The sequence below is a fragment of the Lissotriton helveticus genome, chromosome 5_1 (genome assembly GCF_964261635.1).
Source record: "Lissotriton helveticus chromosome 5_1, aLisHel1.1, whole genome shotgun sequence".
In the NCBI taxonomy this organism is placed as follows: domain Eukaryota; kingdom Metazoa; phylum Chordata; class Amphibia; order Caudata; family Salamandridae; genus Lissotriton; species Lissotriton helveticus.
In genome coordinates, this window is record NC_136065.1 from 1,078,671,186 (window position 1) to 1,078,692,390 (window position 21,205).

Genomic DNA, 21,205 nt, shown 5'->3' on the forward strand with positions numbered 1-21,205 from the left:
TACACGCTTCCCTGGCCCTGGGCGTCTCGGTGGGTACGCCACGATCTGCCGCCATTTTGGGTGGCCATTTCTTCTTGTCGCCCTCTTGTTTCGAAGACTTCATTGCCTCGCCCCCCTCGATTGACTTGAGTGTCTCCGCCACTGATCGAAGATCGTGTAGTGTGTCGGTGACTTTGGGGCGCCCTGCTTTTCAAGGTTCGGACCCCGGGGACTCGGATGCTGTACTGCGACCCTGTTCGACATTGTTGCCTGAAACTATTGGTGGACTGCCTCCTGTGCCTGCTTCGATGACTTTGCCTGTGTCTATAATTGGGGCCACCTCGCCCGCTCCAGTGGCGCAACTGACCTCCTGTTTTTCATTGCTCGTGCTGCGATATCTGATGCATCGATACTTTCTGTTTGGACTATTGCTCCCTTGTGGATCTATCTACCCCCCACGTAACTATGCTAGTCACCATTCCACTCGATTATATGCTGATTTAGTATTTAGTATGTGGTTTTACATTGCCATGTGGTGGGTGGGGTTTGTCGCTCGAAAGGGTTGGGGGTGAAATGTACGACTTCCGTTTGATTCCCGGGCGTCCTGGTCTGTTTTTGACTGTGCTTGTCTGGTTGGGCGGAGGGCTGCGGCCGCCCGTTCGGATTATGTTTATTCTGCTCCTCCCTCCTGTCTTCTTTTCTCCGCTTTTGTTGCCTTTTTGTCTCTTTCTTCTTTCTCACTTCTCGCTATATTTCGGGTTCTGGTTTAGGGCGACAGGCACGCTGTTTGAAGGGTGGGCCATAGCCTTCTACAGGGGTGCAGGGTGGGACGGGTGGGTTGGGCTCTATTTTTTGTTTGTCTTCTGGTTCTATGGCCCTTTTGTATCTCTTTTTCGTGAGGCCGCGTCTGTCCCGACCTCCTATGGTGTGTTTCGGGTGGAGGGTGTGGCGTCGTTAATCCTCCTGCTATGTTTCGGCTGTCTTTCTCCCCGATCGCCATACCCCCACTTGGGCCGCTACTCCTTTTGTCTCCTGTCTTCCCGCCACGGGGGGCCTGTGTCGGCGTGTCTTCTTCCTTTCGTTCTTCATATTTTCTTCTTTTCTTTTTATTGTTTTATTTTGTCTTCCCTCCATTTTCCTTTCCCTTCCTCTTCCCCTTCCCCACTTCGTCCCCCCCCCCTTTTTTTCCTTCCTGTGTCCCAGAGGTTACTATGACGGGCTGGTTTTGATGCATTGTTTTTCCGATCCCTCTGTTCTGGCTTGGTAGTGTCTTGGGTGGCGGGCATGTTACGAGGATAATGCTCAGGGGCTGATTGTGTCTCACGTATCCTGATTTTCTTGAATGCATTGTATTGTCCCCCCGATATTTTGCCCCCATGCCCCCTTATTAATGTTGAGGTTGGTTTGGGATATCGGATGCCTCCGTATTGAAAGTGAGCCTGTCATATGTCTTCTCCCCATATTATAAAATTAAGCCTTATTTATTCCTGTGTTTTAGCCCTTTGGTTTTTGTATTTTTTCTCCCCTTCTGCGATTGTACGGCCTCTGCTTTGCATTGATTGATTATGTAATATTTGCCTGGTGACTCCTGATTATCTTGCACATTGCGGCCGGCCGGCTTGGTTGTAGGCCTCGACTTGTCTTTCCTTTTGATGTCAATAAAGGTTTTTAAAAAAAATATATATATATATATATACCAATCATGGATAAACCCATCACCAATACGTTTTCGCAGGGAGCACTTACACCTTAGCGATGGTCAGCAGTGGTTAAGTGCCCAGAGTCCTAAAACCAGCAAAAACGAAATGCAGCTCACAGTAAAAAAACAGGAAGTCATAAGCAGGGAAATCAGGCTAAAAGACCCCAGGTCTAACAGAATGTATGACATTGAAATTAAAAGACCTCTTTAATGGAATAGTGGAATTTTAAATTACGAATTTGAAAATACCACTTTTAGAAAGTTATTTGCCTGCAGTCTGTCTTAGGTCGCATGACTGGGTTTAACTAGCAGTTAGACTTTGTGAATTCCTCCCAGACAGTCACACAATAGAGGGATTAGGTGCTCTGAATGGGCCATCTGCTGCATGATCTGGGGAGGGTTGGGCGTAGCTGTGCACAGACCCACTTGCAACTAAATAGGCTGTGCTCTGCCTTCACTCAGCGGGCTTGTCACCACTACATTGTTCCTGCAGCCTACTTGGAGCCAGAGCAGGGGAGGCAGGAAATTTTAAGCACTTCAAAGAGAAACCGCTAGAAAACTCTCTCAACTGGAAAGAATGCATCGGGTATTAAATAGGGCTCTCGGACACACTCTTCAGTTCACTTTCTGAACCTACAGAAAGACTCTTAGAGGAATTCCTGCTGCTGTGGCCTGCTGTATACTCTCCACAAGCTGCTTTGCTGTACCTGGAAGGACTATGTTGCTGCCTTGAACCCTCAGAGGCCATCCCTGCTGTTTGAGCCCTGTTTATCCATCTAAACCCATGACTACCAAAGTGACTCCAAAGGCTAGTTTGCTGGCCTCCTGTTCAAGCCACTTGGAAATAAGAGGCTCCAGCCATCTTGAACCTGCACCTACACCCAGCCTAGCCCCCTAAGTGGTGTCCTTCTAGTCCTGGACCCTTGGTGGTGGTGCTAAAGGTTCCCAGATAACCAAAATCCCAAACTTGGGAATTAGAATATTTTTGATTGAAAACTGCTTTGAGAACCAAGGGAAGACTGTGACCAACCTACTCGTCTATCCGCCCTAGGTACATTGCTGGTTGGCCTGACTTTGCGACTGCTCCCGCTATGTTTTTCACCGCTGCAGCAAATCCTGTTCAGCTGCCCTTCTGTCCTCCTTGAATTCCTCCTGGAATTGTCTTCGGCTACAGCCTCCTGTCTTGTCACAAAGTCCGGGCATAGAAATCTTAAAAGCATCCAGCGGCTCCCCGAGAATGACACTGCCTTGCCCCGCTGAACTTTTACCTTCTCAGAACGTTTTCTAAAAAATTTCTTCTAAGTCCAAAGGTAAGTGCTGACTGGGCCCAATCTTCTTCCTGTATCTGACCCGTGCTTTATAAAATTGTATTTTTAACATAGTTTTATATAGCGCGAACTTGACCCGAATTGGGTATCAGAGCGCTTTACATAGCACCAGTTTCGTTACATGAGGACACATTCATTTTTGTTAGGCACAGGGAGATTAAGTGATTTGCCCAGAATCACAGGATGTTCAGTGTCATTGCCGAGACTCGAACCCAGGTCCCCAGATTCGAGGTCGACCGCCCTAGCCGTCGACCTCGCCAACTTCTCTCCCCATTATGGTTGGCGATATTTTTTAACTTTAACCTGATCTCATATGATGAGATACGTGTAGTTAGAGCTTTGATATGTTAGGCACTAGTTTTCACCTAAAACTTTAAAAAATCATAACTACAGTTAAGCTAATTAGATTGTAGTCATTTTGGTGTCAAATAAGTTATTAAAATGTACTCTACTTTTCTAAATTGTTGTTTGATTTTTCTTGTTTTGGGTTTTCACTTTATTACTGTTTGAGTGTTGCATAAACACTGTACACATTGCCTTTAAGTTAAGCCTGACTCTTTTTTTGTGCCAATCGATGCCTGGTTAAGCGTAGGTTGATTTAGTGACTTTTTGTGGTACTCCAGGCCAGGGATTGCTACTGTTGCTTGACCAGTGCTCACAGCCCAGTACACCAACAACCTAATTTCTCACTAAGTCCTGTAGAGCAGACTCTGATATTGATATCTATCTATCTATCTATCTATCTATCTATCTATCTATCTATCGATCGATCTATCGATGGATCGATCGATAAATCGATAGATCTATCTATCGGATGTTATTGTTAGGTCAAAACATCTGTTAAAGTGTTAAATTTTAAACTCCACAAACCAATGAAATTCACCAGTTATAGTTAACTCGAGGAAGTATAACATCAATTATGTCATTTCCAATGTAATCAGTGATGTAATAGAACATGGCTTGAGGGATCTAAAATGTGAAGTCATGGGCAGTCCATGGTGTGTGTAGATGTTTCTGTTCATCTGACAGGATGACCAGGAAATTAATTATCTTCAAAGGGGCCTCCCCTGTCACAGTGAGATGTGCGACTAAACCTGCCCAGGCCCCTTCTTTGTTCCCTCAGTCAGGTACATTGCAATCCTAGTAGGGCGAAAGCTGCCCAAGAACTGGTTTAAAGTGACCACATAGGAAGGATTGCTTATTTTACTGGCCACACCTCTGGGGTGGGCACATAGATTCTGCACAAGTGGAGAAGGGTTTCACAATTTTGGGTTTAGGCAGAAACGTACGCTGTGGAATTGTTTGCTGTAGGGCACACAGGAAATGGTGTAAAAGTTGGTAAGGTTACCCCTGGGAACTACTACCCTATTGGTTAAGGGGATGCCACTGGTTTGCCATCCGCAGGCAAGTGACAGGAATAAATGTTGCATCCACAATACCTACTCGGAACACTACTGGACCAGAGGAAGATTAGAAGAGGACTGATCCTGCTGCCTGAGGCCTGAGAAGAGACCATAAGGACTGGACCTGCTCTACTGGAGTAAGTCCTGACCACTAAGTTCTTATCCTGAGGTCCTCCCAACATCTTGAAAAACATGGAACTTTAAAACGTTTGTCTTCAAAGTCCTCTGAATGACTGGGCCAGATCCGATCAAGATGCGTTTCCATAGGGGTGAAGATTCAGGCTTCTTCCACTCAGAAATTTTCTGAAGCAGCAAATCTGAATCACCAGGACATCACAGGAAAGGTATCAAGCCTTCTGAAGCTCTCATCAACTAAATCCTACAGCCTTGCCCTGCTGGTAGAATCCCAAAAAGTAACTAATCAATCAATCATATCATTTGTAAAGCGCACTACTCACCCTTGAGGATCTCAAGGCGCTGGGGTGGGAAATGCTGCTACTGCTCGAAAAGCCAGGTTTTGAGAAGTTTTCTGAAGGTCAGCAGGTCTTGGGTCTGCCGTAGGTGGATGGGGAGGGTGTTCCAGGTCTTGGTGGCGAGGTGGGAGACGATCTGCCGCCCGAGGTCGCTCTTCGGAAACGGAGGACTGTGGCGATGGGCAAGGTCATGAGGTTCCGTGAATTCTGAACCCGTTTCATAAAGGTCATGGTTTCGCTACGAATTTGATATTAGCGAACCGTAACTAGTTAGTACGGCAAGTATGAGTGTTTTCGTTGCGTTAAGACCGATGGATTCACTACGTATTTAGGGATTTCGTTCTGAACCCTTGGGTTCCATTTTGTGTATGGCAGCCATTTTGTGGTTGCCCTCCCATAGGCCGATGACTACGGCCGAATGAGTCTTTAGCACACGTACACTTTAGCGGACTTCTGAATGACCTGAGCGAACTGACCCTCTTGCCTGAAGCCAACCTTGTTAGGCCAGTTCCTTTCCCAGTAGCTGATCAAGATTGAGGATCAAAGCACAGGACATCGTAAAACTTTATTGCACACAAATATGTCTTATCCTACTCACACCTGTTTCTGCTCCTTTCTTTATGGTCCATTTACGATGGGGATGTGCCCTTTTTTATTATGGGTTCGTTCGACCTGTCTGAAGAAGAATGTTGGGTTTGACCAATGATTGATCATGGGCTGGGCAACTGAAAAATGGGTTTTACCGTCATGCGATACCTCTGATCTGGATACATGTGATTGGACAGTTTGTAAATGTAAGGTATTTGTCTGGAATGTGATTTTTGGCATAAAAAGGGATGACTTGCTTTGTAAAATTGAGCAGTCTCCTGAGAACTCATACCGTGTTGACTTCTAGGACTTCTGTTACTGGCTGCAGCCAATAAATTCGATCTTTGATGCCAGCAAGAAGTTTCCGTGTCTCTGTGTTCTAAGACAGGTGATACCCGAAGACTTTGGGCGTGCCCCTGGCGCCGCGGGTCTTAAATAACCTGGTTCTTCAGTTGGCGCCCAACGTAGGGCGACTTCAGCGGTACCGGTCCAAGCCTGAAGATTGTGAGGAGCTTCGTGAGGAAATTCTGGAGGACGGCCACCACTTCATTGAACCCGGCATGTCGAATGTGGACTGAAGGTCTTTTCTGCGAGGCTTCCCGCTTTCCTGACGGCTACGAAGGACTGCTGCCCTGACTGTCGCCCTGTCTTGGATCCATTTGTGATGCTTTGTACAGCGAGACGATAGACGGGTCTTCTGGTGGCGTGACTGATACCTCAGTTAAGTATAAGTGGGTCGCTCCCAGTCCTTAGTTTTTGGTTGTTTGGTTCTTAGTTTGTTTGGTCCTTAGTTTTGATTTGAAAATTGCAATTTCCAAAGCCGAGGATCTTGTATAATTACGAGTGTATCGGTAGAGATAATCCCTTGAAGTTTGAAGCTCGATTAGTGAGCGAAGATGCCTAATCGTAGCAAATTTGGTACTTGGTTTGGTTGTGGTTGCAACAGGGATTCCCGATTGGAGGATTCGTGTTTGATACCTCCGGTTGGAACTCCGACTTATGAGCTCTATTCTAAACACGGCGTGGGCCCCATTACGTGTAATGAAGTATGGGTTCACTACACCAGGAAAGATGGTGTCTTACGATGGCCCCAACATGGTAGTTTTGATACTGAGATTTTAGATAATCTAGAACCGAAATTGTTTAAAAAGAAAGCAGGCCGTCAATGTTTGATTCGTTCCGCCTTTGGCGTAAAGAAGCCAGACAACGAGAAATAAAACAAGCTAAAAGAGATAAGAGAGAAAAGGGGTTGTCGATAATGCAAGCTGCTAGGCAGTTTAAAGAAGACGAAGAAGATAAAGCAATTGAGGTGTCAGATAGACAACATAATATGGCTATTGATAAATGTTATCCAGCTTTGCCATCCCTTCTTGAGAATGCAACGAAGGACCCTGAGAAGGATCCTTTGATGTCACATTTGTTGAGATTGCCACCCCCTTATGCACAAAGTGCTACGGCACCTCCGCAACCTCCAGTTGCACAATCTCTTGTTGCTGCTCAACCACCGGCTCCTCCTCAGCTGGTTCTTCCTCCTACGGCGCAGCCTCCTCTGGGGCCGCTGACTTTGCTATCGGTTTTGTCTGGAACTACTTTGCCTTCTTCTCCTGTACCTTCAACTTCTCTTGCTACTAACCCTACGCTTCTATCACCTCAAAATACTTTGTCTCCTGTCCTTATGACAGCTTCTCCTTCTGCTCGACAACGGATGACTGATACTGTTACTGGTCTTTTGTCTCCTTTCTTTGGGTCATTGAGTATGACCCCTGTTTCTGCACGTAAACAAATGCGTAGTCAGCTACCTGGCCCCGAAGAACGGGCAGTGTTAGATCTATTGGCTCGCAGATGGGTTTCCAATGTCTCGAGGTATAACTTAGAGTCAGTTATGGATGTTTTCCAGCAGTGGGAAGCACCCAAGCAAAGGTATGTTTTTGATGTTATGTGTACTTTCCTTCGTGAGGAAGGGTAAGATAATGATTTGGGTTCAGTCCCTGTAGAATTGCTAAATGTCCAGTCTGAGTTTGCAAAAGGGACGATAGTGGGTCCCTTTGCGAATGCAGTTGCGATGGTACTTGCGTTTAGAAACGATTTCCCTTCTCAGCGACTGTTTGAGCCTGATTCCGCAGTTAGGAGGAAAGTAAGACAATATCCGATGAGAGAAGTTCCTCCAGTGTGGCGTGAAGAGGTAGCTGCTGGTGCGAATAATGTTCCCCCAGCTATACCAGCACATTTTCAGCGAGTATGGGTACATGTGCCATGGAAGAGAGCAGAGGTCCTGGCTCTTAAGCAGTCTTTACCTGACCCCCGTAAAAATCTGGCTGGTTATTACAAGGAGTTGTCTCAGACAGTTGACGCATGCATCATGAATTTAGCCGATATAGATATGCTGTTGGGTAACGTGGTACCTCAACCTGTGTGGGCAAAAATTCGTCATGAGGATCATGCGATTGAGTTAGGTGATTCATGGGTGAATATCGCTGCTGCAGATGCTAGACAAGTTGGTGGTTCTAAGCCTGAGGCTCTAGTGGCAGAACTACCTGGCAGAATTATAAATCTTATGAAGACGATGATGCCTGCGTTGCGAGTGAATTGGGACAAGTTAGCAGCATGCAAGCAGAAGAAAGGTGAGAGTGTGTCTGACTTCTTCACTAGGTTTGAGGAGACGTTCGTGGATCATAGTGGTCAGGATATGAGTACGGAAGGTGGGCAAAGATTGTTCGTAGATAAGTTCGTCTTTAACTTACTTCCTGAACTATGTAATAAGTTGAAAGATTCTGAAAGTTCTTGGGCTGTTTCTTCGTCGGCCCAGATATTGGCGACTGCACAGTACTACGAGAATAGGGATAAGGACGAGAAAGATAGAGTAGAGAAAAAGACTAAAGACCTAAAGACAAAGGTTCTTTTGCAGCAGGCGTATCCGCCTCGCTCGAATCAGCAAGAGTCACAGCAACGCCCACAATTTCAGCACCCTCCGCCATTTCAGAGGCCGCAACAGAACGTTGGGTATTTTCCTCCAAGACCACCCTTGGGTTTGAATCAGTGTGCGTATTGTAAGGAGGAAGGTCATTATAAAAATGAGTGCCCTGTTTTACGGCAACGTGCGAGTGGTATGCCGGCCCCGAGAGGTCGTGGTGGTTTTCAGCAAGTGTCTAGGGGTAGAGGACGAGGTGCATTTCCTCAGAACGAACGTTCCTTTCCTCCACAAAATTCTATGAATTGCTTTGATCAACAGAAGATTACATCTGGTCGATCGACTCAGTACTATGCTGATGACTATTATGTTGAGAGTGAGAATGCTGACTATAATGATTGCTAGGACAGCCATAGACAAAGAGAGGGAGTAGTGTCTGTTCCAGTAGATCAGAGTGGGCCTTATGTTGCAGTAGCCACATTGGGTGTAGTAGAGCCTTTTCTTTTGGATACTGGTGCGACGAAGAGTTCTATCATGCACTCTAAACTCCCTGGCGCACCTTTGTCTGGCTTAACAAATGTTTCGGTAGGATTCTCTGGTGCCCCAGTTCGTAATCCAGTTTCTAGTCCCTTGTCTCTTTCTATAGGACCTTGTGAATTGGAAGCACCCCTCATTTTAACGACAGGTTGTGGCGAGAATTTGTTGGGCTTGGATTTGTTGAAAAGGTTGAATGCGACATTGCATTGTTCTCCTTCGGGAGTACAGCTTACATTGGGTAAGAAAGTGATCTCTCCGATGTATTTGTCTAAAGATCGGCTTCCACCGGAATTGCGTTCTCTCCCTGATACTCTTCGGGAGTACAGCTTACATTGGGTAAGAAAGTGATCTCTCCGATGTATTTGTCTAAAGATCGGCTTCCACCGGAATTGCGTTCTCTCCCTGATACTCTTTGGGCTACTGGTCCTAATGATGTGGGTCTTTTGGAGATTCCACCTTATGTTGTAACGCTTAAAGCAAATGTTAAATTGCCACACATTCCCCAATATAGGATTTCTAGCGATGGTGAAAGAGCGCTTTTAGCGATCATCTATGATCTGATTGAGAAAGATGTGATTGAAGAGACGAGAGGTAATGTGTGCAACAGTCCTGTTTTGCCTGTCTTGAAGTGTACTGATTCTTCTCAGCCACCTGTTTACAGGTCTGTGATCGATCTTAGAGAGGTTAACAAGATCGTCGTGCCACAGTTTCCAGTTGTTTCGGATATTACTGCTTTGTTGACTTTGATTCCTGCTTCAGCTGCTTGGTTTTTAGTCATCGACTTGAAAAATGCTTTCTTCAGTATTCCTATTGCTGAGGAGAGTAGAGATATTTTTGGCTTCTCTTTAGGAGGCCGAAGCTTCCGGTTTAAGAGAGCTCCTCAAGGCTATTGCGAAAGTCCTATCTATAGTCAGGCTTTGAAAACCCAACTTGATACTTTTGTGTTGCCTGCTGGTGCTGCTCTTATTCAGTATGTGGATGATCTGTTAGTGGCCGCTGATGATGAGAAAACTTGTAAAGAAGCTACACTTTCTTTGTTGCAACATCTGTCGGACTTGCATCATAAAGTGTCACCTTCTAAGTTGCAGTATTGTCGACAAGAAGTGACCTACTTAGGTCATCTCTTGTCAAAGGAGGGAAGAAGGTTGACCCCAGAACGAATTCAAGCGATTGCCCGAATGACTGTGCCAAATACGCAGAGAGAGGTACGTGCTTTCTTGGGTATCCCGTCATATTGTAGACAGTGGATACCGAATTTTTCTTTGCTGGCCAAACCTCTGTTGGCATTGACTTGTAAAGATACACCGAATCCTCTCCCGTGGTCTGACGATTGTCAGAAAAGTTTTTCGGAACTACGTGATGCATTGTGTTCGGCTCCTGTGTTGGGTACTCCAGACTATAGCAAGCCTTTCACGTTGTATGTGCACGAGAGAGAGGGATGTGCGTTGTCAGTGTTGACACAATCTTTTGGGGACAAGCAGCGTCCATGCGCGTATTTTTCATCAACGTTAGACCCAGTTGCTAAAGCATTGCCGAGTTGTTTGAGAGCTACAGCCGCAGCTGCCGTTTCTATTCGACAGTCTGCTGGTTTGGTGTTGGATAATACGCTGATTGTGATGGTTCCACATGCAGTGGATATCTTATTAAACAGGACTAAGACACAGCACCTTTCTAGTGCACGTCTTTCAGGTTACGAGTTGACACTGTTGGCTAGCCACGTTCATATCAGAAGATGTGACGTGTTGAATCCAGCTACGTTATTGCCGATCTCTACAGAGACGGGTGTCCAAGAACAGCATGATTGTTTTCTTCGTACAGAGGAAGAAACAAAAGCTAGAGTGGATCTTAAAGACACTCCTTTTGAGAATGTGGATGGTACGCTGTGGGTTGATGGTTCGTGTTTTAAGCTTCCGAATGGCGAGACGACTGCAGCGTATGCTATCACAACTTAAAAAACAGTTGTTGAGACAGCACGTATACCACAGAATTCTGCGCAAGCAGCAGAGTTGATTGCACTGACTAGAGCGTGTGTGTTGTCGGAAGGAAAACGAGTGAATGTTTATACCGATAGTCAGTATGCGTTTGGTGTTGCTCACAGTTTTGGACGTTTGTGGAGAGAGCGTTGGTTCCTTACTTGTCATGGAACTAAAATCCAGCATGGGCAGTTGGTGAATGAGCTTCTCGAGTCACTTACTTTGCCGAAGCAAGTTGCGATTGTAAAGTGTAGTGCTCACCGGAAGGTTATGGATGATGTTGGCCGCGGTAATGCATTTGCGGATGAAGTTGCGAAGGAAACAGCGAGGGATGTGATCAGTCGAATGTATGTTTCAGGCCCTGCAAGATGGATTGGGGATGTTGGAATGTGTGAAGATACGATAGAAAGTGTGAAGTCTATTCAACCTGAAGCTACAGAGAAAGAGTTGAGCGTATGGAGAGAGAGTATGGGTAAATTGGATGCGAATGTTTGTTGGGTTGAGTTGTCAGAGCATCAGCGATGGTTGTTACCTGATGCGTACGTGCTTGCAGTGGTTACGATGGCGCATGGAATGGCTCATCTCAGTGCGAAAGGGATTTGTAAGTTGTTGGCTCCAGTATGGCAAAATGCTGGAATTCCTAAGTGTGCAGAGAATATGGTCAAGAATTGTATGGTTTGTCTGATGTACAATCCTGGTAAGGGAACTCAAACTCCAGCTGGTCACTTTGCACCCCCGACGTATCCGTTTGAGGTTTTGCGATTAGATTTTATCCATATGGAGAGATGCAACAACCTGAAATATGTACTCGTGATTGTTTGTGCCTTTTCAAGATGGGTAGAAGCATATCCCCTAAAAGATATACTGCCTTCTCCTCAGCTAAAGCCCTTGTTAAGGAGTTTTTCCATAGGTATGGTTTGCCGAGAATGGTCTGGAGTGACAATGGGAGTGAATTTGTGGGTCAAGTGATGAAGAGAGTGTGTGATGGTTTAGGAATTCGACAAAAGTTTCACGCTGCAAATCACCCCCAATCAGCTGGTCTAGTGGAGTGCTATAATGGCACTCTTAAGTTAAAACTTGCCAAGATACAGGCGAGCTCTGGTCTTAAATGGCCTGATGCTTTGCCATTAGCACTTCTGTCAACTAGGATGACTGTAAATTCTCGAGTGGGACTTAGTCCATACGAGATGATTTTTGGTCGCCCGGCAAACATATGGGGAGTGCCGAGGCCGACGAAATTCAGCGAGATTGAACACCCTGTATTGCTTGACTATCTGTATGATTTGACGGCTAAATTGCGTGTCTTACACCAACAGGTTCACGATACATTGCCTCAGGCTTCTGAAGATTCAGGACACGCCATCGATCCTGGCTCCTGGGTCCTAGTAAAGAATTTCCAGCGGACAAAGAACGATCAGCCCCGCTGGACTGGTCCCTACTTGGTGCTATTGTCTACGCGATCTGCAGTGCGAGTGCAAGGAAAGAAAAACTGGATCCACGGCGTACGTTTTAAGAGGGCTCCTTTGCCTCTGCTGTACGACCGGTGGATCCGGAAGGGTATTCCTGATTCAGAAACAGACACTGTGCCTCGTTTTCTGCCTTTTAGCGATGCACGTTTAATTGGGACGAGTTCTGAGCGTGAAAGCGACGATCTCCTGCAAGAAGCTGTGCCACCGTCAGTTCGACTGGACACTACTTAGCCTGAACTTTTATTTCATGATCAGACATTGCCTGGTAAAGGCTGTTATAATTTGCGACCAAGAGTCGTGGCACTAATAAAGTAAAAATTATTTTCTTTGCTACTTTTGAAAATTCAGCTCTCCCATCTGAGAAACTGTTTTGACCAATTTTTGTTTTTCGAACCGCCATCCTGGTTCAGCTGTAAGGTCGCGGTGCAAAGACTTGGGAGTGCAAGCCGAAGACACAAGGTCGAGGTTCTGGTTGGTCCTAGGGCGTTCCCTGGACTGACAGACGCATTCCTTAGCACGGAAGAACCAACCGCCGCGAACAGCACGGTTAGAGGATGGAGTTTTTTAAAGATGGAGAGACCTGTTGAAGAAATGAGTTTTGAGAGCAAAATGTGTCGAATTATGAGTAGAAAGTGTTTCCTAATATTATGTCTTTTTATGTTACTTAGCTTGATGATGTTTTTGATGGGATATATTATATTCTCTTTTCAAGTGACGTTTGCACCCACTACACAACCCATACCTTCTTCTACTGTTTCTTCGCATTCTTTTCATCCTCTGCCTGAACATGAATCCATTAGAAGATTGGAATTTGTTAATACTCCTTTGTTCAGCTCCTGCACCAACACCAGCTAGTAGTAAACACGACTAACTGTTGGGTGTGTGGTCTTATGCCTCATACTACTGATAAAGGTATTCCTTACCTGGTCCTGCCATTCAGCTATAATGGTTCTGTGTGGGCATACAGAACGATGTTCATCTATGCTCGTGAAGTCTACCCCCTACGTTCTGTGAAGGACAATCCAAAGAATAGTGCTCTAGTTAAGGGTATAGTCGACATGATTAGAGGAGTTAGTTCCTATGAGACGATCCCGAGAGATGAGACACTAGCATATATTGGATGGAACGTGACTGGATATGGAGTTAGTCTGAGTGAGAACCAGCGAGCGAACAGATCCTCTCCGATTTGGATCGTACCCCATCAGGGTCATCTTTGTCTGCAAGGTAATGGCAAGAATCCGAGAGCTCAGTTAGGGAAGAGTATCTGCACTGAGACGTATGTTTTTGCGTCCCAGACTTCCCCATCGTTTTTAGCAGCTAAGGGTACCTATTTTGTCTGTTACGATAGAGCGTACACATGGTTGCCCCCTGATTTCTCAGGCACCTGTTTTGTCTTGTTCCTGTTGCCTCCTACCTATACAGCTGCGGCAGATTACCACAAGACGAGAGTTGTTAGAGGTGTCTTCAGTAAGGAAGATACTGCAGGACAAGAATTAGGAGATTTCTTGAAGGGTTTTCTGCCGTTTTGGGGACCTATGGTTAACAGCAGGAACATACGGTAATTGACGAGAGTGGTTGAGTCCACCGTAGTTGAAACTGCCGGTGCCCTTAGTAACTTGACTGCTGAGCTCCAGTCGGATCGTCTTATGACTCTCCAGAACAGAGTTGCGTTAGATGTCATACTTGCAGATAGAGGAGGGGTATGTAAACTGATTCAATCGAGCTGCTGCGTTTTCATTCCAGACAATGCTCCTACGGTATACCAGGCCATTTCCAAGTTACATAAGATCTCTGAGTCTATACATGTGGATTTAGGAGATTGGTTGTTGATTGGATGGTTCTGGGAACTGTTATCGACCTGGGGATGGAAGATTCTGATGATCATTGGGATGGCTCTAGCGATTCTTTTCCTGTTCTGTCTTTGTGTGCAGTGCGCTCCTGCTATATGTGGCCTCTGTGCTACTACGTGTGCAAGGAGACCTGTCCCAAGAGAAGTACTAAGTAATAGGATTATGCTCCAGCAACATCTTGATGATCTGATGAATATAGACCTGGACTCAGATTGACGTGAGTATAGGTGATTGCCTATGTAAGGGCAAAAGGAGGGTCTGAGGTTCCGTGAATTCTGAACCCGTTTCATAAAGGTCATGGTTTCGCTACGAACTTGATATCAGCGAACCGTAACTAGTTAGTACGGCAAGTATGAGTGTTTTCGTCGCGTTAAGACCGATGGATTCACTACGTATTTAGGGATTTCATTCTGAACCCTTGGGTTCCATTTTGTGTATGGCAGCCATTTTGTGGTTGCCCTCACATAGGCAGATGACTACGGCCGAACGAGTCTTTAGCACACGTACACTTTAGCTGACTTCTGAATGACCTGAGCGAACTGACCCACTTGCCTGAAGCCAACCTTGTTAGGCCAGTTCCTTTCCCAGTAGCTGATCAAGATTGAGGATAATGCACAGGACATCGTAAAACTTTATTGCACACAAATATGTCTTATCCTACTCACACCTGTTTCTGCTCCTTTCTTTATGGTCTATTTACGATGGGGATGTGCCCTTTTTTATTATGGGTTCGTTCGTCCTGTCTGAAGAAGAATGTTGGGTTTGACCAATGATTGATCATGGGCTGGGCAACTGAAAAATGGGTTTTACCGTCATGCGATACCTCTGATCTGGATACATGTGATTGGACGGTTTGTAAATGTAAGGTATTTGTCTGGAATGTGATTTTTGGCATAAAAAGGGATGACTTGCTTTGTAAAATTGAGCAGTCTCTTGACAACTCATACCGTGTTGACTTCTAGGACTTCTGTTACTGGCTGCAGCCAATAAATTCGATCTTTGACGCCACCAAGAAGTTTCCGTGTCTCTGTGTTCTAAGACAGGTGATACCCGAAGACTTTGGGCGTGCCCCTGGCGCCGCCGGGTCTTAAATAACCCGGTTCTTCATTCGGCGGAGCTGAGCTGGCGGGTGGGGGTGTAGAAGCTGAGTCGTCTGTTGAGGTACGTTGGTCCGATGTTGTGGAGTGCCTTGTGTGCGTGGGTGAGGACCCTGAAGGTGATCCTCTTGTTCACCAGGAGCCAGTGCAGGTCTCTCAGGTAGGGTGTAATGTGGCTGCAGCGATGGATGTCGAGGATCAGGAGTGCAGGGGTGTTCTGGATGCGTTGGAGCGGTCTCAGGAGTTTGGCCGAGGCTCCTTCGTAGAGGGCATTTCCATAGTCCAACCTGCTGCTGACGAGGGCCTGGGTGACCGTTCTCATTTCAGTGGGGTTCCTCTTGTAGATCCTGCGGAGCATGAGGAGGGTGTTGAAGCAGGAGGAGGAGACGGCGTTGACCTGTTGAGTCATGGAGAGGGTGGAGTCGAGGATGACCCCTAGGTTGTGTGCGTGGTCGGTGGGTGTTGGGGCGGTTTCCAGTACGGTCGGCCACCAGGAGTCGTCCCAGGCAGAAGGGGTGGATCCGAGGATGAGGACCTTTGTCTTGTCCGAGTTCAGCTTCAGTCAGCTGTTCCTCATCCATTCATCGACGGCCTTCATTCCTTCGTGGAGGTTCGTTTTGGCGGTGTGGGGGTCCTTGGTGAGGGAGAGGATCAGCTGGGTGTCATCGGTGCAGGAGATGATGTTGAGGTCATGCTGACGTGCGACGTGGGTCGAGCGATGCCATGTAGATGTTAAACAGAGTTGGGCTGAGGGATGAGCCCTGGGGTACGCTGCAGATTATCTCGGTGGCTTCAGAGCGGAAGGGGGGAAGGCCGACGCTCTGTGTTCTGCCGTAGAGGAAGGAGGTGGTCCAGTCCAGGGCCTTCTCTTGGATCCTGGCATTGTGGAGGCGTGTTCGTAGTGTGTGGTGGCAGACCATGTCAAAGGCGGCTGACAGGTCCAGGAGGATGAGGGCCGCCGTTTCTCCGTTGTCCAGCAAGGACTTGATGTCATTGGTGGCAGCGATGAGGGCAGTCTCGGTGCTGTGGTTGCTGCGGCACTCGGACTAGGAAGGGTCCAGGATGTTGTTCTCCTCGAGGTAGCTGGTCAGTTGTTCGTTGACGGTCTTCTTGATGACCTTTGCCGGGAGCGGGAGCATGTAGATGGGCCGAAACTTCTTGAGGTCCATGGGGTCCACCTTGGGTTTCTTGAGTAAGGCGTTGATCTCGGCGTGTTTCCAGCTCTCCGGGAAGGTTGCTGTCTTGAAGGAGGTGTTGATGACTTTCCAGAGATGGGGTGCGATGGCTGTGCTGGCTTTGTTGAAGAAGTGGTGTGGGCATGGGTCTGACGGAGAACCGGAGTGGATGGTGTTCATGATCTTGATGGTGTCGTCGTTGATGTTGGTCCAGGAGAGCAGGCGGTTCGTGCGGATGGTGGTTGTGGGGGTGAAGGTCTCAGTGGTTGTCGGGGCGGTCGTTGCGTTGAAGCTGTTGTGGATGACTGCGATCTTGTGGTGGAAGAAGGTGGCCAGCGAGTCGCACGCACAGGTCTTGCGAGGGTGGGACGTGGTTGGTGTTGGAGCTGGGGTTGGAGAGTTCCTTCATGATGTTGAAGAGCTCTTTGCTGTTGTGCTCGTTGTTGTCTAGGCAGTCTTTGATGGAGGCCCTTTTGGCGGATCTGATGAGGTGATGGTGTCTGCGGGTGGCGTTCTTGTGGGCTGCGTGGCTGTCCGGTGTTCATTCACGGAGCCAGATCTTCTCCAGCTTTCGGCAGGTTTGCTTGGAGGCCCGGAGGTCTTCAGTGAACCAGCTGGCTTTCTTGTTGGTGTGACTGTTGGAGGGTTTCTTGATTGGGTCGAGGGTATTGGCGCAGTCGTTGATCCACTGTCTGAGGTTGCGGGCAGCGGTGTCTGGGTCTGTGGGGTCGGCGGGTGGGCTCTGGGCGAGGGTGGGGGTTAGCTGTTCTTTGGTGACTTTGCTCCAGCAGCGGCGAGGAATCTGTTGGGTGCGGTGGTGCGTGGTGGGTTTCTTGAAGGTGAAGTGCATGCAGCGATGGTCGGTCCAGTGGAGTTTGGTGGTGTGGTTGAAGGAGACGTGGGGGCTTGCGGAGGAGATGGGGTCAAGCGTGTGACCGGCGGAGTGGGTGGGTGTTGTGATGAATTGTCTGAGTCCAAGGTTGGCTAGGTTGTCGATTAGGGTGGTGGAGTTGGTGTTGTTGTTGTTCTCGAGGTGGAAGTTCAGGTCCCCGAGGAGGATGTAGTCCGTGGAAGTGAGGACTTGTGTGCTGACGATGGAGTCGCTGAACTGTGGTCGGGGTCCGGGGGGGTCTGTAGTTGAGGGTTCCTCTGAGGGTGGTGTCTGGGTCGGTGTGGATCTGGAAGTGCAGGTGTTTGGCGGTGCTGAGGGTGTCGTCTGTGTTGGTCGAGACTCAAAGCGTTCCTGTGGACAATGGCGATTCCTCCTCCTTTTGCTCCGTGGGTGCGGTCCCTGCGGGTGATCTTGTAGCCTTCTTGTAGCTATGGTTATGTCGGGTGCTGAGGCGGGGTTCAGCCAGGTCTCCGTCAGGAAGGCGACGTCTGGGGAGGTTGAGTCGAGTAGGCCCCAGAGTTCAACAGCGTGTTTGCGGGCGGAGCGGATGTTGAGAAGGATGCATCTGAGGTGGTTGGGTTCTTTCCTGGTCGGCAGCATGGTGGGGCGGATGGTTGTGAAGCTGTAGTTCTGGCAGGTGAAAGCTCAGTGGGTGCGCTTCGGGGCGGCCAGGAAGCAGGTGTGTGATCGTCCGGTGTTGAGTGCGTGGAGGGTTCTGGCATAGTAGTGGTGTCGGGAGTCGTGGCGTTCGTGATTCCAGGGGTCCTGGCGCTGGGCGCGGTCCAGGCGCGGACAGTCGCAGATGGGCTTGTCTTAGGCGCGCCTGCTGCGCGTCTTCCATATGAGGGGATGTGGGAGGGAGGAGCAGCTGGGAGGCGGGAGTGGGGCGGCGAATGGGATTGCAGGGGGGCAGGGACGCAGCGGCGGGAAAAACGGGTGGGGCCGCAGGAGAACTGGGCACTGGAAGGAAAAACAAGTTTAGGCAAGAAAACAAGTACAGGCACAGAGGAATAAAAACAAGTCCGGGCAAGAAAGCAAGTACAGGCACAGAGGAATAAAAACAAGTCTGGGCATGAAAGCAAGTACAGGCACAGAGGAATACAAACAAGTCTGGGCAAGAAGCAAGTTAGGCACAGGGGAAAAATACAAGATTAGGCAAAAACAATGCAGGCAGAGATGTGCAGCAGCGTGAGGAGCACCTGCCTGCGAGCAGGGTCAGAAGTCGCTCTAAGTGAGAACAAAGTAATCTTTACAGGGCGAAGGCGCCAGAATTATCCAGGCAGAAATTAATCTTCCTTAGGCGCAAAATTCTAATTTCTTCCACGCAGATGTTTCCTGCTAAAAACCAACATTTTCACCAGGATCTTGTCCGACAGCTATCCAACCTCTGGGAGCCCTCCTCAGCAACAATCTTCTGCCTTTCCCCGCTAAAGATGTTTGGCTTCCACTTCAGAGACTAAGTCCAAAGGTAAAACTTCCTAATGCGTCGAACCTGGTTTCTACGCCGACCCGTGCGCTATCGCGGTTCACCTCAAATCAATCCTAGGACCCGACCCATCAGGGCTAGTTGACTTCTGTAGCTACACAGTGCTTTTTGGTGCTGTTTATATTTACAACTTAAAAAATTCATATCTCTGGTTTCTCTCTTTGGATTTTTGTTGTTTTGTTGTTCTTATTTTGTAAAATCTACTTTGTTGCTGACTTTTTGTAAATTGGTTTGGGATTTTTCTTATGTTGTATTTCGAGTTTATTACTATTTTGGTACTGAATAAATAGTCCTCTATGTAAAGCGTGCTCTGCTGTGTGCTAAGGGGCTGAGCTCAGTTTAATCTAGTGACTATGGGCCTGCTTACGATCTTGGCGGATGGGATACACAGTCACAAACATGACAGGTATACCCCGTCCGCCTTAGTACAAGTTCCATGGGTATAATGGAACTTGTAATACGGCGAACGGGATATCCGTCATGTGTGTGACAGAGTATCCCGTCTGGCAAGATTGTAATTAGGCCCTTTAGTGGCTCACCCCAGGAGTGTGATTATTTCTGAAGATGGGCAGTTACCCCTCCCCCCAACTAATACTCTCTAGTGTCTTCAAATGTTGAATGACAGGGCTTGCACTGCATGCTACCCATGGCTGCATGCAATGCATAGTGACCCCTGAATTATGCCTCAGAACAAATGTACAGCCCCCCCCGTACGTAGCCGTAGTCCCAACTGCTACCTTTTTCAAGAGTGATCATATAGGAAAATGCACCGAAGGCAGCAATAATTCCTAGAAAATACAGTATTGAGCAGACTTTCTGGTAATCTGGATCATCAATCATTGGTTTTGCAAAGGTATGCTATATCCTTTTAGTGCATCATATCCCTCAATTAAGACAAAATCAGCCATTGTGTGTAAGTCTGAGATCTAAAATAAAAATCTTACTGTTCAAACGTGAAAACAAAAGCATGACGGGCTCTGTGCTTATTGTTTCCCAAAACGTTTGCATTCTTTACTTAATGACAGTAATAAGAGTCCCATTTAAGGAATGCCTCCTAATTACAAAAGAACCAGGTAGGAGAGAATATTAAAGTAGGGAGCTGCACTTTTCCCCTAAGGCATCATAGAGTCACTTACTTAAAGCACTGCATATAGAGTTTCAGCCGTGAAAAGAACTAACCGTAATGTATTATTTATAAAAGATGCTGAGATCAGGTTCTTCTTGCAGCTGTGTCTTGTACAGTACCCAAATCGATACTTTTCATTACATATCTAATTTTATTTCCATTTTGTTTAGGAAACGGGCATGTACCCTGCATACAAGGAAATGGTAGCAGAATATTGCTGGCTAAATAAATGTAAGTAGATACAAATGGTCAGTGTGTGAGGTGTTTGTTTTTGTCCCTGCAAGCCACTGTGTTCTGGTTGCTGGCAGGAAGAGGGAGATTCCAGGTCATTTGCATTTTATTGAATAGGTTTTGAGATGCCCACCTGCGATTATATTTCAGGACAGCTTTGTAACGTAAGTTTGGTAAGTGTGCAGTGCCCCTGCCACCCTTTTCTGACTCTATTTGTAAAAATTTGTAGAAATATAACCATCTGCGTGCCAGCAACGAAAGCTTCCACCTGAGAATTCCATCTCTGACTCTGAAATTCATGTACGTCACATGTTCTTTCACTTACATGCATTGCACACCCCAAATAAAGAATAGTAATTCTAAACCAAGTTACCACTTACATGCAAATACTACTTCATTTCCACGTCCTTTTTAGGTTGCAGCCTACCAGACAGTGCAGCTGTCTGGTTTGCTAAAGATATCTTGGGTACATTCAGAAAGTTGACCTAGTAATACATTCCGGCCCTTGCTTACCATTTGCTGTGTGGTTTGTAACTCACGTTTAACAGTTTTCTATTTGCTGGCTTTATTTGCTTTAGACTGTCTAGCTTGAGTTCGTCCCTCCTGTACACTAAACCCCTTCTTTACTGTACTCTTCATAAACTCGCTTTCTGTAAAGAGGCCTTTAAATCGTGTTCTTATCTTGTCACATTTGCTGTGCATTCACAGACAGAGGTCAGATATCAGGCTGTGTCTTCAGGGAGCTTAGTGTTTATTTTTCTTTCTCTGAATTTAAAGTGAGAGGATTTATGTGACAATCATGCTGGCTAGTGGGGGTGTTATTAGTAACAATAATGGGGCGACCCGGTGTCCCTCAGAACCTGGGTATATGTGTTAAACAAAAACAATTGGTTCTGTTGGGGTATCCAAATTACTTTAGAATACTCAAGCAGCACAAGCTTACTTGTAGCAAACACCAACAATTTAAAGGAAGAAAATGACATAGCACACA

General features: G+C 47.0%; 1 protein-coding gene across 1 annotated transcript in view; it reads left to right on the plus strand.

The window, feature by feature from the left end:
• Positions 1-21,205, plus strand: part of PDZD7 (PDZ domain containing 7) — a 790,250-nt gene that overhangs the window by 295,474 nt on the left and 473,571 nt on the right. The window contains exon 7 of the mRNA XM_078643641.1: positions 20,154-20,214. Within this exon, the coding sequence (XP_078499767.1) occupies positions 20,154-20,214 (61 nt within the window). The remainder of the gene's footprint in view (positions 1-20,153; positions 20,215-21,205) is intronic.